The sequence below is a fragment of the Manis javanica genome, chromosome 5, assembly GCF_040802235.1.
Source record: "Manis javanica isolate MJ-LG chromosome 5, MJ_LKY, whole genome shotgun sequence".
In the NCBI taxonomy this organism is placed as follows: Eukaryota; Metazoa; Chordata; class Mammalia; order Pholidota; family Manidae; genus Manis; species Manis javanica.
In genome coordinates, this window is record NC_133160.1 from 12,202,844 (window position 1) to 12,217,571 (window position 14,728).

Consider the following 14,728-nt stretch of genomic DNA (forward strand, 5'->3'; position numbering starts at 1 on the left):
CCCCAAGTGTCAGGCGACCAGCTTGTCCCAGTTTGTGTGCAACTATCTCTAGCCAGGCAGCAGTTGGTCACCTGCGCCTGTGGCCTGTGATGCTTGTCTGGACCTGTTGACTGAGTTTCTCTCTTCATTCAGGCCCCAGTAGGCTTGCTGTCAATATCGTTAAGGAAATTTAACACCCACAAAAACACCACAGGGCTGGTCCTTGCGGGGATTCACCCAGCCTTTCAGCTGCGACCCTCTCCCTCTCTGGAGAAGACAATTCCCTGGAATGGTGTGTCATTTCCTAGACTCCGGAGACCAGCGGTGGTGTGACTCAGGCGCCGGATGTGGGTGGGAGGTGGGGAGCCTGGTGTGGGGGAGGCCTGGATGGAGACTGGGCAGAGGGAGGGAGATGGCTACGGACAACTCCCCAGCCTGTTCTGTGGCGCACGCCAGATTCAGGTGCTACCATCAGAAGATTGGGAGGTAATAATTGTGCTTGTTGTGGATTGATTTTGAAAAAATGGGGTGTATCATCACTAAGTCCCATACACACATGCACACAAATTCTCTGCCTTCTGCCCAGTTCCTGGGGATCTTCCAAAATGCCCTTCCCCTAACCCCTCCATACCATCACCTGCAGTTGAGAAAGATAAAGGCAAAATTAGAGTGTACACCTAATGCTTAAGACATAACCCCTGAGTTAGGATGTTGTCTTGCCGCACGGCTCAGGACAGGCCTCCCTGGGCTGAGACCATGCTTGGGCCTAGGGGTCGCACTGCTGCGGTTCAAATCCCAGCCCTGCTGCTTGTGTGATTTTGGGCAGGTGACCTAGAGGGAAGGACACCAAAGGCAATTTGAATAGTGCCTGGTACATTGTATGCAATAAAAGAAAGTCTTAGCTGTTAACACCCGTGGCTCAGGAAGGCTTAGAGGCCGGGTTATCTTGAAGGAAGGTGTCCCTTAAGTCAAGAGACATCTAGGAAGGGCTGAGTGGGATCGCTTCTGGTGGCTCACAAGACAGGTTCAGGCAGGGTCGCATCACATGCTTGATTCCTAATACCCAGTAGACTTTCTCATATTAAAGATCTCAGTGAAATGTCAGGAGGGGAAGATTCTGCTGCTTCCTGCTCCACGCAAGCTGTTTTCCTGAGTCATTGCTCTGTCCTTTCCTCTAGCCAGCTCTCCTGTCACCCACGTTAACTCCTTCAGAACCAGATTTAGTGCTGGGGGGTGGGGGTAGGAAGCAGAGGGTCCTGGCAGGACAGGGCAGTAGAATTGGCACGTCCTTCTCACAGAAAGGTCTTCCAGATCAATTCCCTGGTGATACAGTCTGTAGGGCCTGTTGTCATCTTTTGCATTTATAGAAGAAATGGCGTTTAGCAATATGTCCTCACTAGAATTAAATGATTAAAGAAGGAAAAAAAAACCCTTGACTCAGCTTTCTGGAAAAGCCCTGTAAGGCAGCGTCATGACCATGACAACAGCGGGTCCACACCCACCATTCTATCCCCAGCAGAGGCCTGGCCCCCACTGGAGTGGGTAGGTTTCTAAGTCAAAATACTGACCTGCCGTCTCATACCTCCAAAAGACATTGAATCCAGCCTGCATTTCCCAACTTTTCTCCCTAAGAGTCTTCATTGAACCTTTGCTGTTGACAGATACATCTGTTGTTTGGAACCTATTAAGCTCCTACCCCTTGGGTACAGCTGCCGAGCTCTCGGGAACTCTGGAGGGAGTCGGTGTGTTTGTAACCAGGGACAGAATTGGCTTTTGATGTCTGGCCGAGAGGGGCAGGTTGGCATCCTCCTAGGTGGTGGCAGCCCTGGGCCAACCCTTCTTGTCGCGGAGCAGGGCCCTCAGTTCCCCTTTTGTTTTCCAGTCAGCTTGGGCAGGACTCCCTCCCCAGCTTAAATTGGTTTTGAGAGTGTTTATTTCTAGTGATTTCCACCCCCCTCCTTTCCCATGGAATTAAAAAAATTTGGAAGTTCAAAAGGGACCGTAGAACCTCTCGTCCTCTAGTTGTTCATCTTGAGCATTGATGGCACCTTTGAGAGGGTGCAGTGGGCACGGCCCCTCGTTCCAGGAAATTGCCGACATGTACAGAACCGTGGCATGTGGACTGTGGGTCCCCAAGGCACGGTGATGGACTCCAGGTTAAAGTTCAGGTCTGGCTTCTTTCTCTCTTGTCCCATTTTACAGATGAGGCCCTGAGAAGTAGGAGACTTTGTGTGGGGTCATCTTCTGTTTAGCAGTCTTTATTCTCTCTCCTTGCCTTCTTGGCTTCTGTTTTCTCAGTCTCCAACCAGCCCTGCAGGAAGTAGTGGAGAAGGAGAGGAGATGGGCCTCCCAGCACAAAACCAGATTCTCTGGGCTGGAGACCTCAGACTCCATCCCCCAGTCACATGCCCTAAAGGGTCTCAAACTTAGCCTGTATCCAAATCCTGAGGTCTTGTTACACCACAGATCTCCAGGCCCTACTCCAGAGCTTGGATTCTGTAGACCTGGCATGGGGCCTGAGACTGTGCCTTTCTAGCAAATTCCCAGATGGTGGTGCCACGGCTGCTCGTATGGGGGACCCCACTTTGGGAACCTTCATCCCAGGGATCTGAGCCACAGGTGGGAACTTGAGAGCTGGGGCCCTTCCTGGCTGTGCAGGTCGAGTAGGCATTGGACTGGCTGTGTGCTTAGCCACCCTGCCCCATATCCCAGCCTAGCAGGTCTTTGAGGTGCTGCTACCAGTGGTCTGGGAGTATTTGGGAAGTATGTAGGGGTGTGTGTTCTTCACACTTTGTGGAAGTACTGATGGCCTTGAGTGGGAGGGTCCTTAGGTTGTCCCTGCAATGGGCAAGAGCTGTCCCTTCCAAAATCTGGTTGCTCCATTGAGAAACGTGGAAAAAAACAATGCTTGCTTTTCCCCTGAATCTTCCCCTAACTTTTCCTTTGGTGCATTTTTGCTCATGTACTTTCTTCTTCCAAAATTGACCTGCAAACTAAACAAAGCATATGAACTCAGAACCTTTACCCAGTTGCTCTCAATTTTTGCTTGGCCAGGATGGCATTTTGTTCAGGATGTACCTCCTTGGAGACCCCAAAACACCTTTCTTGAACATCCATACTCCCAACACATCAGCAGAGCAATTTGGGCTTATCGGTTCCATGGAGAATAAATCCCAAACTCCTTCCTATGGCCCACAAGCCTGTGGCGATCAGCCCCAACTTCGTCCATCTGGTGACACTTTTTATCCTGAAACAGGCTTCTGTCATTGCCTTGTTATTGGCTTTGCTTTATGCTTGCTGCTTGGTGTGGAACAGAGCCTCCTGGATACTTCATTTTTATTTTATTTTGGTAACGTAGTCCAGGCACATGGTAACACGCACAAAAGGCACACTGTGAAAAATAATTTCTCCCTGACCTCCTGCAAATTTTCCTCCCGAGAGGTAACCACTAGTCCCAGTTTAGAGCCACCATACTTATGTGTTCATCCAAGAATATTCTAGGCGCATGCTGACTTGGATATGTGACATCTTTTGGGGTGTGTGTGTTGGTCTGTTAATGGTGTTAGAGGTACAGCTTTTTTACCCTGGTGCAGAAGCCTGGGTGCTCTTCCTCAGTTGGGGTGGAGGTGGCCTGTATTTGTACTGGCTGCAGAGAGACCTGCTGTGTGGCTCTAGGGTGTTACTAGCCCCGTCCTCAGTTTGTGGACATTTAAGTCATTTCCAGTCTCAGGCGTGATACATGTGCTACAGTGAATCATCTTGTGCGTGCTCTGCCCCCGACTGACTGCATCTGTAGAATGTTTCTAGGAGGAGATTGTCGTCAAAGACCATGTGGACAAAGTGAGCGTTTTCACAGATGATGGTGGAGTGGGGTGAGGATCCCCAAGGGAACGGGAGGAGTTTTTCTCCGGGGGGATGCACCAACCCAGTGCTGCACCTTTTAAGTGCGTTTTCTCACTAACAAGCTGTTGTGTGCCTCTGGGCCCACCGTGGGGCTCTGGGTGCCTTGGTTTGGATGTCTGTGGGATGATCCCCAGAACTCTGGGGTTTGTTCCCCCTCAGGGTGCCTGTGGTTAGCATTTAATTTCCTCTCAGGGCTGTGTCCCCATGCAGCACCCTGAACATTTGTTTGGGATTTTTCTGAAGCCTGCCCAGTGAGACTGGAGAGGTCCATCATGTGCACTGGAGTTCGCGAAAGCAGCTCATGCCTGCCTTTATGAGCTGCAGGAAGATCTCTGCCTTTTGGTCAGGGTACAGCACCAGGCGGCCTTGCATAGGCCGTATTGGATCCTGTTCATCTGCCCGAGCGGCTCCTGTCCAGACACAGAGGACGGAGACACACACACAGCCTGCATGCTGGAACTTGCCTGAGAACTCAGACTGGAGGAGGAACATCGTCAGGTTATCTTTGGGGGTAGTCATCTTCCCGGATCCCACATTCCACATCCCAGCCTGTCATCTGTGCTCCTGGCACAGCTCTCTCCCCTCCTGGTGCCTGTAAGTTCCGTTTCTCAGGGTGTAATGTGCACTGAGCCGTGCCACTGTGTCGTCCTTAAGCTGACAAGACGGCCATCGGGCATGGAATGGAGCCACGTCCCTGCAGGTGAAGCTTGGATGGTGGTGGCAGTATCTGTGTTTCAATGAGATGCTGGGGAAATAAACATAAAGGAATAAATTGATAAGGGGGGTTTGGCATCTGTCAGGTGAAAATCAGTGAGAATGGAATTTGTGTCAGTCTCTATGCAGGAGAGGCACAAATGATGCGTACCAGTGACTGGGAATGAGAACTTTCGAGTCAGGGGGTATATTCTTTTTACATAGTTAACACTTTGTTAGCCTGAAAAACACGAATAAATGTTGTTGTTTTCCACAAAGAGGTATGTTTTCTTGATTTCTTGAAGTGTGTGGCCTTTTGGTCTACATGGTTTCCTGCTTTTGTCATTGGCATGGATATGGAGAAGAAATACTTCTTTGAGATGAGGATAATACCAGTGTCAGTGTGACAGTGCATGGCAGCTGGGTCATGACCCTGTCAACAGGGACACAGTAAGGATGGGTGGGGATTGTGGTAAAATGAAGGGTACATTTCCATCTAAAAGTGGCTGGCTGGTATGCAGATCTGTTTGATGCCGTAAGGCCCTACAGGCCCTGATCTGTTTTTTTAAGAGAAGCCAAAAATCTGGGTTATTATGTGAAGTCTCCTGATTTTTATATCTTGGCAGTGAAATAAATTTTTAGAAAAATGTTATATAGACTGAAGAAAGATTGTTTAACTTCTGAGGCAGTCAACGAAGAGAGGGGGGTAAATATATTATAGGAGGAGAAACACTAAAATGGCATTGGATTTAGGGACAAAATGTGTTGTGTGCCACACCCGCACTCCCTGCAGGGCCTAGGCCTCCCTGATGGCGTTAAAATATGTGATCCTGTGTGTCTCTTTCAGATCCTGGCTCCACAGAGAGAACAGCCCAGAAAAGAAAGTTCCCCAGTCCTCCACATTCTTCCAATGGCCACTCGCCACAGGACACATCAACAAGCCCCATTAAAAAGAAAAAGAAACCTGGCTTACTGAACAATAACAATAAGGAACAGGTAAAAGGGCCCTTGGGAATGGTGTCTTCACCAGCAGGACAAGTGCTTAGTGAGAAGCAGGCAGCTTTCTGGATTTTTCTCATAGCTGGTATTCTGGGCATTTAACAAGCTGCCTTGCTCTGGTTGTTATTTGCATAGGACAAAAAGGGCAGCTCAATAGGGGCCTGTGAAGAAATTTCCAGAGGGTTTGCAGATCTGTTTTGGGGACAGGGCAATGACTCAGATAGGGTGAAGATACTGTGCTTTAGGATTTCGAGATTTTCCTTGGATTTTGTCTTTTAGGCTTTAGGACTGTTTCCCCATGTGGCCTGAGGATTTTTTCCTCATAGGCCATACCAGTGGTATGGTTCTGGGCTGTGCCTGGAGGTGGTTGCATGGCCAAGGGAGGCTCCTTCTGGTCTCAGTTTTCTCATCTGTAAAATGGTGGGTTTAGGTCCGGGAAGAGAGACAGCTGTTCTGGTCATTTGTCGTCATTCCGTCTCATTGTGCGTAGACCCTGGGCATTCTGGGCATTCCAGGTCCCACCCTCCCTCGGCATCTTGGACCAATTCAATTACACTCAAAAACCTATTCACCATCTTGGATCTTGTTTAAGGAGACTTCTTGCTTTAAAATTCTGTGAAGCAGGCTAGAAATTCCTCTGCTTTAAACAAAAAAATGAGAGGTCCTGTAGTGCACCGTGAGGTCAAATCTAGCATCGGAGGAAACAGGATGCCCCTGTGGTTCTGATACCACTTCAGGGATTCCTCGGGATGTAATCATCCATTTTGCGCATTATGGAGCATTGAAGTGGGCCCCGGGGATGGGAGGTTGAATAAAACGAGATTGTTGCTTTCTTGGGAAGAAACCTAGCAACGGTTAAATGCCCAGCACTGTGAGATGGGTACCTTTTTGCATGCTAACCTATTTTCATTCTCAAAATGACATAGCTGAATGCCAGCTCTGCTTGTGCTACGTGGCTGTGGGCAAGTTAACCTTTTTGTGCCTAGGTTTCTTATCTCCTGGAGTGGAAATAAAGATACAGCTACTACTAATTTCATAGGGCTGATGTAAGATGAATTGAGCTAAATGACTTAAATAATAATAATACGGATGAAGCCAGGCTCTACTCTAACCACAGTCTGTACTTGAAATAATTAAGCAACAGCTGTAAGAATGTTCTAGACTTGAGCTCCCCAGTATGATAGCCACAAACCACGTGTGGCCGTTGATCACTTGCAAGTGGCAAATGTGATGGAAGAAAGGACATTTTCATTTAAATTTATGTGACTACCTGTGGCTTGTAGCTACTATTTTGGACAGTAATGAATTGGGAATCTTAGTACAGGAGAAGAAATTGGTGGGTCGCAAATAAATTTCTGGAGGGATTGCAATTTGAAAAGCATACATAATTGTTTTGGAGATAATAAATATTAAAAGCAGTGCTTGCAGTGTGCCACGTCCTGTTGGAAGCATTTTCCTGGATTGATATTAATGTTTATAATAACCCTGTGAGGAAGGGCTCTAATTGTCTCCATCTTACAGATGAAAAGCACAGAGATTCCGAGAGGTTAAATTGCCTCCTCAAGGCCTCACAGCTAGTAAGAAGCTGCATTTGAGTTTAGATCTGCCTCTCTGGCTTAAAGTTGGTGATGACCCACCCCTGTCACCCAGTAGCTGTCCTATAGCTGTTGGGATTAAAGACAAAGAAACAAGAAGGCCACAGATAATCCCCAAACCTTCACTGATTCAGTAATTCAACTTCCTGGGCAAACCCTCTCCTCATCAGCACTAAGTCATTAAACAGATACTGCCTTCTCTTTGCAGAAAGTTGTCTTTGTATGCCTGTTCCCTGTGTGTGCACAGATGCACACACATTTTGTGAGTTCCTACCTGTCCTTTAAAAATTGGCTCCCATCTCTTTCTGGAGGCTGATCAGCTTGGGCAGTCCACCCATTTTGTTCTCTCCCTCCTCCATCCACGGGTTAATACCATTTCTGTAACACGTAAGCCTCATGACCACGATGACGTTCTGTTAAGTCTGTGTCCCCCTTGGACAAGCAGCTTCAGAATGTGGCCAGCGTTCAGTGGCTGCTGTTGCTCCAGAATTTGACACAGGGTGGGGAGCTCAGGATGCAGAGGACTCTCTGGATGAGGAAAATAGCAGCGCGTCAGTGACTGGACACAGGGCATGATTGTGTTCCTGAATAATCAGCCATCTTCAGTATTGAGAGAAGTGTTTTCAGGACTGTGACACTGGAAGAAATATGTTCCAGACCTGCAGCCCTGGCTCTTTCTAGCCCAGCTGCATCTGGGAGACGAGCTGTGTGACCTTGTTGCTTTTCCATCTCTGAGCTTCAGTTAGGTTGGAAAATAGGGCTTCGGACTGGGAACATTACAACATTGATTGCAGGTCTGTTTTTCAGATCTGAAACTCCCTGGGGCTGAAAGCCAAGAGTTGGCAAAGGAAAAATAGCCTTAACTATAAAGAAAAGAAATTCCTTGACCCCATATTCATTTTGGTATATGATGTTTTTGCATCGTAGGGGCAACTTCCCTTACCTACAATGTGTTTTCCTAAGGGGAATATAAATCCCCTTAAAAAAATTATTTTGAACACTTTTCCTGTCCTTTCCTTTCTTTTAGACTTGTGGAATGAAAAATGGTGGAATTAAAAGCAAATTGTAGGTCTGCAAATTCTGAGTTTTACCAATGTAATGTAACTATTAGTCATCAATATTTGAAGATCATGAGATTTCAAATAACAATTGGATTTCTGATTTCTTAGAAAAACTCGGACGAACCCAGGAACAGTTGGAGCTGAGTAGAACCTGTCTCGTTAGATGCAGGGCCTGTGTGCTCTAGTTTTTTGTGCTCCCCACTCCTCCTTATAGTACCACACTCTGCCTGCTTTGTTCATCCCTTCTGTCTATGAGTCTCTTGGGTGTTCAGGTTCTTTGGAATTTGAGTTTGTGGCCCCTCCACCCCTCCGCACACATACCCTGTGCTCACACACAAGCCAAAGCATCCTCCCCACCCCCATGCCCTGGTTTGCACAGACCAGCAAACTACAGCCTATGGGCCAGACAGCAGCCCGGAGCCTGTTTTTGCAAATGAAGTTTTCTTGGCACACAGCCACATTCATTCATTTACATATTGTCTGTGGTTGCTTTTTTGCTGCAATGGCGGGGTTGGGTAGTTGCAATAGAGACCACATGACCTGTAAAGCCTCAACCATTTACTATCTTTATAGCACCCTTTACAGAAAAAGGTGTCTGGCTCCCCGTACAGACAGGTATTCCAGAAGTGAATAAGCAAGCCTGTCTGTTTGCTTGTTAAGTCAGCCTGTGGAAGAAGCAGGGAAATGAGAATATTTGCTCCCGCAGCCTGCAATGATCCTGTAATAACACAGGTTACAACTTGTTCGCTTTGCCAGCAGGCTGGTAATGCACCTTATTCATGTGGGAGTGAAAAACATAACTCATTTTACCTGAAATGATTCGCTTTCCCTTTCATAAATGTTGCATATTTGTAATCTGGTTATTTTTATGGAGCAGGAAACACTTAGAAGCAGCAGGTAAGGCAGGTATCTGATTGCCAAGATTACCAGGAGCCTAGTCTTTGGCAACAACTGCTGTTGCAGGAAAGGATGAAACCTAAAAAGAGCAGGGAGCAGGCGGGCACTCCCTCTGTGTGGTCCTCCCCCAAACGCCCTCCTGCACCAGGTGTGGGTGGCGGCGTGACTTGACTTCTGACGTGGCACTACCCTGACTTCTGTTAGATGCAGAGGACTTGGGTTGCCAGTTAAGGAGATGAGCTGGCATATTCAATTCCTCCAGTTTCATTGAGATGAACTCTTCCTGTCCTATTATTAACTTTCTGGAAGGAAGTTGGAACTGAACTACGGCTTACTGGTATCTTGTAAAAGCCGCAAAAGCATCCTGGAAGACCCCACTCAGGTTAGAAATAGTTCTGCTTGCTTGATATGTACCGTTTATCTTTCAGTAGGAGTTTCTCCTCCGTCTCCTCCCCTTTCCTCCAAGCCCCCCTTAAAATCCACCCCCAACAAACACCAACCATCTCCCTAGGCAGACAGCAGACCCTCTACATTAGTGCTTCTTACTGAGGGCACGTTTGCCCCCCAAGGGACGTTTGGCAATATCCAGAGACCTATTTTTGGTTGTCACAGTTTGTGGGGGTGGGGTGGGGGGGCTGCCTAGCCAAGGGCACTGCTATACATCCTTCAGTGCACAAGACAGTGCCCCACAACAAAGAAGTTTCTGGCCAGAAATGGCGGTGGTGCCAAGGTTGAGAACCCTTCTCTAGATGCTGTCATCTTTTCATGTCCCCTTCTAGTCTGTTTCCAGTTGTCTTCCCAATATTCATATTTTTTTCCCCTCCAGCTTTTTGCATTAAGCAGAAGTTAATTTGAACTACAGAGAATGTTCTCTGAGGGGGTCACTTAATCATCAGGATCTCTGCATCTGTCAACGTCTCACACGGGGCATAGATAGGACAAGAGAAAGTGCCGGGAGACCCGTATTTGAGTCTCTGCTCTTGGCTCAGGGGTCAGAAAAGTCTTTTAAGCCTAGTTTCTCATCTGTCAAGTGAGGTTAGTGTCTCTGGGTGATTGTGAGGATAAAATGAATATGGTGTGTGCGTTGACAGTATTGGAAAGACTATCTTAAACAAAGATGTTATTTTCTGGAAACCCAGCACAGAGCCCTCTATCTTAAACACTGATCCGAAGCAGGAAAATAACTGGGCTCAGGAATTATGCAATCACCCTTAAAAGTCTTAGTTGTTTTCATAGTAGAAAATGAGAATAGGGAGGTTTTAAGGACTGGTTAACAAACATCTGCTCAATAAACACTCGTAAGGCTCTCTGTCAAGGAGTGTGGAAATAGCAGGTGTTTTGAGAGCATCAAAACCTCATAATTCAAACCAGGAACAAGACATGCCATCTTGGCCACTCTTTCCCATTATACTGGGGGTCCTAACCATTAAAATAAGGGAAAAGAAGAGTAGTGTAACAATATTAGACGTGAACATACAAAAACCGATGTTCCTTAGAGATGATATTTCTAATCAGTAAACTCTTAGAACTGTTAATATAGGAGGTCAGTATTAAAACTCTAACAGCATTTCTATGTACCAACAATAACTAGAAAATAGAACAAAATGATCCCATTCCCAGTATCAACAAAAGTTAGGCGGTCTCTGACCAACAACATGAGATTTTTATGGAGGGAACTGTATTGTTTGCTGACGGAAAGGAAAAAATATGCTGATTATACAAGGAGGTTTATTCAGTGGTATGTGCAGGTTATAGCTAAGTCTTCATCCATGGAAGTGGGGCTCAGAGTGGGTTGAGTGACTTTTTCAAGGTCACACAGCTGGTTACTAGGCCATTTTGACATTTAGCAGCCTTTTTCATGGTACTTCTAAACAGGATTTCTTACTGGTTACTTAGACATTGTCCTAATGACTTTCTTCTGAGTGATTTTATGTGTTCGGAGTGTGGCTTCCTTGGATTCTATCATATGTCACGAGAGAAGCATTTCTCTTGAATTTTGGGATGAGAAGGGGTCTGTTTCCCTTGAATTGGCCACTCTTCTTTTCTTTCTGCCATTGTTGGTACTAAATAGGAAATGTGGCTCCTGCGAATATGAGGACCTAGTGTGTTCAAGAATCATGGCTTTAGGAAGCCTTTTATTTAAGGCACATGATGCATCAGGGATAGACTTAAAAAACAGATGATCATTTTTTGGTGGCTCAAACCCAGTTGATCTGTTTTCCAAAAATCTGTTGTTGAAGGAATCCCAGGGCAAAGTGCCATACTTTTGTTGACTTAATACATTTAGATTTTCCTATGTTGGGCTCTTAACCGTATTAGCAATATCAGTCATGGCAGTACTGTGTTAAATGCATATGTTGTATCATCCCATTTAATCCCAACCACTATGTCATGAGGTTAAATATTTTCACTCCCATTTTACAGATGAGAAAACTGAAGCTGAGAGGTTAATTGACTCGCCCAGGGTCATACAGACAGTAGAGCAAAAATTCGAACCTGGTGTTCCCTGGGTTATAGCCATTAGGCTGCTCTGCTGGGGCTGCATATTAATTCTTAGACACCAGCTTTTTAATCCGTGCCCTCTTAAAATAGAAGAAAAGAATCTTAGTATCTAAAGACCTGCAAACTCTGTATTTAGTAGCATAACCCCAGATGGCTTTGTAATGAATGTGTGAAATGCTGTAATTTTCTTTTGCTGTTATTGATGTATTTGTTCAAATTCCTTTTGAGAATGCACATTTGTTTTGAAACCAAACCTGTCTTTCTTGCCTACATTTCAGTCAGAACTAAGACATGGTCCGTTTTACTATATGAAGCAGCCACTCACCACAGACCCTGTTGATGTTGTACCGCAGGACGGACGAAATGATTTCTACTGCTGGGTTTGTCACCGGGAAGGCCAAGTCCTTTGCTGTGAGCTCTGTCCCCGGGTTTATCACGCTAAGTGTCTGAGACTGACATCGGAACCAGAGGGGGACTGGTTTTGTCCTGAATGTGAGGTTAGTTCCTGATGAATGAATGCACATTATCTGCCTCATTTCTTCCTCTCCTTTCTCTTTCTTCCTTTTATTTTTAATTTTTCAAATAATCCAGGGAAAAAAGAAATCTCCTGCCTTGCCCCTACTCTATCCTGGTCACCCCTCTTTTGGACCAGCATTGGCTGTGGCCTCAGCACTGCAGCTCTTAGAAAGACCGTTGCATTTAATCTGGGTTTCGATTCTTCCTGGGTGTTTGGATCACTTTGAGATCTGCAGGCTTCTCTGCTTCTCCTGTAATGAACGTTTCAGAAGTTAACTTACAGACCTTAAATAGTTCGCATATTTTGAAAAGATCGCATGCTGTTTTCCCCCTTCCTGGACGTTGTCTTCTGTTCCATCACCAAATCATCGGGAATGGCCAAGCTGGAAAGAGCAATTTTGGTCATATATTCCATGTGGTTGCCATCTGATGCTTCACTCATGCAACAACTACTTCTCCAGCGCTGATTCGATGGCTAGGGATTTGGTGTGAACGAAAAAAGAAGCATGAGTCATGTTCTTTTCTCTTTTTTCCCCCAGGAAAAAATGGAGTTACTTACAATATACTGAAAGATAGTGTTCTAGAGAAAAGGAATTGAAGACAAGAAATAGGAAGTGATGGCAGGCGCAGGGTATTTCCATTTTAAATGAAGAACTGGGAAGGTTTCCGAGGAGAGCTGAGAAAGACTTTAAGGGGAGGAGGGAGCCAGGCAGCCACGGGGAAGACTTACCAGGCAGAGGGGGGCTGCAGGTATGGAGGAGGCAGAAGCATGCTGGCATCGTGAAGGGAACATGTGTAGTTCATTGAGAGCAAAGCTTAAACCTTCTTCATTGCAACACATTAGTTTCTACTATCCTGCGGTGTCTTCTCTTCTTGGCAAGTTCCAACTGTGGTGCTTTTTTTCAAAACACTGAAAATTGTTTAATAGAGAATATCACATGGATTCAGAGGTTTCTTGGAATTAGATCTCAAATGAGGAAGCTTTCTGTGTATGAAATGGACAGCTCTAGTGGGAAAAAGCAAGCTATAGGACGCTTGCTTTTTTGTGTAGGGAAAGGAGGAAAATAAGAAACATATGAAAAGAAATTAGACATCAAATCGAAATGGGGATGACATCTTAAAGGTGCTCTGCCCCTAAAATTGCAAAATATGGCCGCCAGTTCTCTTGGGGTTACTCAAGATGGAGAGACTGTAGGATGGGCTTTGCTCCACGTGCCCTCTTGTTCAGAGCCCCACCTGGTTCTGTTTGTAGTTACGGTCAGTACTGTAACCTTCATCTGTTTCCTTTTGCCTTGAGCAGTCCTGCCCAATTGTGTAATTGATTTGCAAAAGAGCTCTGATAGGATGCTCTTGTTATACATAATAGATCTTGATGAAAGGTGGCTGAAACAATAGGAATTTATTATCATGCATAGAAAGAACCCAGAGACTGGGCCAGGCCAGGCCAGACTTTGTTCAGAGCCGGACTGATGCCCATTTCCTTGTTGAGGTGATGTGTCCCCAAGGCCATAAGATTTTTGTGGCTAGACAAAAATTCCCTTCAGTGGGGGAGTGGCTCTCCTCACATCCCTTTTTATCAAGCAGAAGGCTGTTTACCAAGCTTCCTGCAACCTTGCCTCTTGGCCTCATTGGCTAGAATAGGATCACCAGTCTCCATACAAAAAGGCTTGAAAATGCTTGTCTTGGCACTCTTCATTCATATTGTGGAAACCAGTGCTGGCAGCGAGGAGGAAAGGGTTGAGGATGGGGAAAGAGGAAATGACTGATCGTTGAGCAAACAACCCAAGCGTTCGCCATGGATCCAAACCTGCACATGACGCAGAATTCAAACAAACAGGTGTTCAATGTCTAAGAATCAGAGCCCCGAATTTCTTCCAGGGGTGAATTGGTAAGACAGTCAATTGGGAGGGCTAGCTGTTTCAGGCTGTAGTCATTGAGCAATTTGATACATGTGTCACGTGCTGTTCCTCAGCTTCTGCATGGCTCCTGTGTTGCCCTTTTCCTTGACAACCAACCAGGCACATCGGAAAGTTTGTTTTGGAGGCCCTAGAGATACGAAGAATGGAAATGAAATCCAGATTAACTGGAGAAAACTTTTCTCAGCTCTCCCTACACAGATGGTTAAAGAGTATTTCCTGACATCATCAGAACTTGCTATTTTTGTAGCTGCTGCATAAGGATTCTGAAACTCTGAGATGCAGTACCAGATTTGCATAGCAGAATCCGGTTTCAGACATTTGTCTTTGATGGGAATTTCCCTTACAAAATGATACTGATTGTGCATGGAGACAGCCAGCCAGCCTGTGCTTCTGGTGCAGTTTGCCACAGTGTCCTGCGTCGGTTCACATCAGGGGTGATGGAGAGTGAAGTCATACTTGTTATTAGTTCACTGCCATCCCTAGGATTCTTTCTGCAGGGAAGACTAAGACTAAGACTGTCCCTTTCCATCACTGATATCATTGAGTTAATGCCTGGTCAGTTTCCTGAACGATAGCCCAGAATCTTAGGAGAATTGAGTGAGGTGGCTGATGAATTGTGTGAAGAGACCACCTTGAAACCACAAGTGCCTTTCCTTTCATATTC

General features: G+C 45.9%; 1 protein-coding gene across 25 annotated transcripts in view; it reads left to right on the forward strand.

The window, feature by feature from the left end:
- Positions 1–14,728, forward strand: part of ZMYND8 (zinc finger MYND-type containing 8) — a 103,234-nt gene that overhangs the window by 28,010 nt on the left and 60,496 nt on the right. For 17 of the 25 annotated variants that reach the window (XM_073236496.1, XM_073236491.1, XM_073236506.1 and 14 more), the window contains 2 exons: positions 5,423–5,571; positions 11,908–12,126. In XM_073236496.1, the coding sequence (XP_073092597.1) occupies positions 5,423–5,571; positions 11,908–12,126 (368 nt within the window). Of the gene's footprint in view, positions 1–2,629; positions 4,583–5,422; positions 5,572–11,907; positions 12,127–14,728 lie in introns of those variants that run through there. The other 8 variants (XM_073236512.1, XM_073236503.1, XM_073236513.1 and 5 more) reach the window with 2 other exon arrangements.